Below are 3,316 nucleotides of genomic sequence, written 5' to 3'. Positions count from 1 at the left end.
GTGCTATATATTGTATATATAGTGGGAAATTTATGGTCAATTGATCTTATATTTCTTAGATGATGATGATGCTTAATTGGTTTGACTTCTCCTTGTTGTCACTTCAGTATTTTAATAGTCATTAGAATAAGCAAACAATTATATTTATAGAGCTTCTACCAATGATACATTATGAGTTTTCAAGTCTTTCTTTGTAGGTTGGTTGTCTTTTTTCATGTTATTGAAACTTTTCTTTTACTCAATTATTTTATATATATATATGCATCAGATAGGAAAAACAGAAATAGAGAATGTTTTATAAATAGAACATGTTAGGCCATTTCAAGGGTCAAAATAGATATTAATTATGTTTTAAGCAATTATGGTTTGACATCCTCTTTGTTATTACTTTTTCTTATAGTTTTACTCTGGCGTACTTTATTTTCTTTTTCATTTCAGTTGACATTGTAGTCCATAGAATTCCATTGTTGCTTTGAATAATTATGATAGATTTATAATTATTTTGTAGGTATGGATCAATATATGCGATATAGATTGGCTGAACATGATGAAGATTGTGTAGAATCATTTACAGATTTGTTGACAGTTAATAATGGTAAAAAGAATACTAGAGGTGCGACACAAATGCGTGATATTTGGGGTAATCGTGATGGTAAAAAAGTACAAATCACATGTAATGAATTTGGGCAGCCACATGATAAAAACGCAAGCAGACTTATAAATTTTATTGGGACATTAGTACGAGATGGAAAAAATGCTCCAATTAACTATAAGAGTTGGCATAAGGTACCAGACAAATATAAAGATAGAATGTGGAAAATTATACAGGTAAAAAGTATTATTTTACTTTTATTTAATATCGCATTTTAGATCATTAGCTGAAGTAATTTTGACATTCCTATTACTAATGTATGCTTTAAAACTTCTAGGAAAAATTTGATATTCCTCCTTTGGCAGAAAATTGGACTATGCGGTCTTGTGGTAAGGAACTTAAAAATTGGAAAGCTTTTCTTAAGAAAACTTATTATTCAGAAATTTTATCTTTTGAGGAGCAAAAAAAATATAAGGACAAAAGAGTATATGATGGGCAATGGGAGGAATTAATAAAATATTGGGCAACAGATGATGCAAATGTACTTTTTATTTTCATATTTAATTGAGTATATTGTTTTGATCATATTTCATGAATTTAATATTTATTAAGTGTAATTTATATATTGTTTTAGAAAAGGAGTGCCACAAACAAGGCTAGTCGTAGTCAAAAGAAATACAATCATACAACTGGTACAAAAAGTTTTGCACAAATTAGAGATGCACAGGTAAACTACAAAATTATTTTAGCATGTAAATTGAACATTGCTTTGTAATTATGCGTATTTTGATTAATATTTAACTGCAACTAATATTTTTATTTGTAGAAAAAGAATGGTGGAATTACACCGACACGTGCTGATATGTTTAAAATCTGTTATACAAAAAAAGATAAAAGTGTAACTGATACAACAAAAGAAGTAATGGTATGATTGAATAATTTTTAATTTATGCCTACCATTTTTTTTATTATTTCTTAACTTATATTAATGATAGGTACAATTACAAGAGAAACAAGAGTTGAATGAGGATGTATGGAAGGAAAGGAGTATGAATGACACTTTCTCTAAGGTAATGGGTAAAGAAAAATACAGATCAGTCCGTATGTACGGTTTTGGTGTTTGCCCATCCGACATATGGGAAAATAAATCCACTAAGAGAGGAAATCAAAGGAACTATATACAGACTTTAGAAGCTGAATTAAAAGAATTAAGATCTCTAGTTCAAACCAACAAACATGACTACAATGCAAATGACACATCTATTATACCGGACATGGTTAGACCTTTAATCTCTCTATTGTTTTTAAAAAAAAAATTATCTTTCTTTAGTTTTTATAATTCCTCAATATTTTTTAATATTTAGAACTGAATATATTTATGTGCAGGCTCTTAACTACAATCGGGATGTCACTTCTTCACAACTCGTTAAGTTTTAATTTTTCAAATGATATAATAAAAAGAATTACTAACCAATGAAATATGTTATTGATATTTAATTACATATGTACGCAAAAAAGTCGTGTACATCACATAACAAGGAATCTCAACGCCAATTGTGGTTTTCATCATCAGCATATGATACTCCAGTTATTGAGGTACATATTAATATAATTATTAGATATTATTTAAATATCAAAAAAAATTATTAATAAAAAATATATTTTGTTATGTCATAATTTATTGTGTAGGTTGGTGAAATGGTTAATCTTAAAAGCGTTGCTGCTGATCCTGAAACAATTGCTATTGGTCTAGTTGTTAGTAAAGATTCATCGAAAGAAGTTGGAGGTAAAGAGCTCGGAGATCATTATTCTGAAGTTGTTGTTCAAGTTTGTATCAAACCCAACGAAGAATTAATTAGACCATGTGGACAATACAAGACAATTGGTGAAGTTGTTGGAGCACCTCTTGCATGACCGACAACATTTTTGGTAACTTGAATACAATTTTAAAGTTATCATCTTTCATCAAATATCATGATATATGTATGCGAACGATTGTTCATTTGTTATTTATTATCCTAAAATTTATGCAGGTTTCACGAAAATCAGATAAACAACTTCATGACTCAATGATGTGACTTTATTAACATAAAGAAAAGATTATGTTTGTTGATTTTTTTCATTAATGTTGTATAGATAGTTTGTATATAATTTTCATTATTATTTGTTATGTTTATTGTAAGAATATGAAATTATTAGGTATTATATTTTTATATTGTAAAAATATTTATGTAACAAACTTAAACTTATTTTAGTGTAAGAATGTTTATATAAAATTATTATAATTATTCTCTTTTCTTGTTTAGAGTTTTTTTTTTGTATATATATATTCCTCTTGTTGATTTATTTAACACAATTTTTTTTCTCTGCTGTTATGTTTGTCTTTTTTATATAATTGTTTTTGCTTGCTTTGATTTTACTTTAGATTTTGTATATCAATCTTTGTTTTACTAAGTTTTGGGGAGTCTTTCATTATTAGACTTCTCCTTCCAATTAAAAAAAATCAACAAAATTTGGTTAATGGTTCTATTAATCTATTTTTATATTTCTATTCAACACGAGTCACAATTGCTATATATAAAAAATATATATTTAATTAAATTAAATAAGCCATATAAATATATATAATAATTAAAAAATTATTAAATAATTGATTTTTATATAAAGAAAATTAAATTAAATTTATTTTTTAATTAAAATTAAATAATAAATTATAGAAATAAA

At 26.1% G+C, this 3,316-nt stretch overlaps 1 protein-coding gene across 1 annotated transcript; it reads left to right on the top strand.

Moving 5' to 3' along the window:
• Positions 1-510: 510 nt before the first annotated feature.
• Positions 511-2,670, top strand: LOC133036032 (uncharacterized). Its single transcript, XM_061112503.1, has 9 exons — positions 511-828; positions 930-1,133; positions 1,227-1,319; positions 1,419-1,517; positions 1,588-1,869; positions 1,979-2,017; positions 2,111-2,188; positions 2,282-2,419; positions 2,626-2,670. Exons 1-9 carry the CDS (start codon positions 511-513, stop codon positions 2,668-2,670), a joined length of 1,296 nt encoding a protein of 431 aa, XP_060968486.1.
• The last annotated feature ends 646 nt before the right edge of the window (positions 2,671-3,316 follow it).

This window comes from Cannabis sativa, chromosome 3, assembly GCF_029168945.1.
Source record: "Cannabis sativa cultivar Pink pepper isolate KNU-18-1 chromosome 3, ASM2916894v1, whole genome shotgun sequence".
NCBI lineage: Eukaryota > Viridiplantae > Streptophyta > Magnoliopsida > Rosales > Cannabaceae > Cannabis > Cannabis sativa.
This window is presented reverse-complemented; position numbering and strand designations above follow the sequence as displayed.

Bases quoted from the DNA above. Each gene is read 5' to 3' on its own strand.
- LOC133036032 (XM_061112503.1), top strand. From the start codon at position 511: ATGGATCAATATATGCGATATAGATTGGCTGAACATGATGAAGATTGT. The intron at 1,320-1,418 runs GTAAACTACAAA...TTTTATTTGTAG, and splicing joins CACAAATTAGAGATGCACAG to AAAAAGAATGGTGGAATTAC. The intron at 1,870-1,978 runs GTTAGACCTTTA...ATTTATGTGCAG, and splicing joins CATCTATTATACCGGACATG to GCTCTTAACTACAATCGGGA.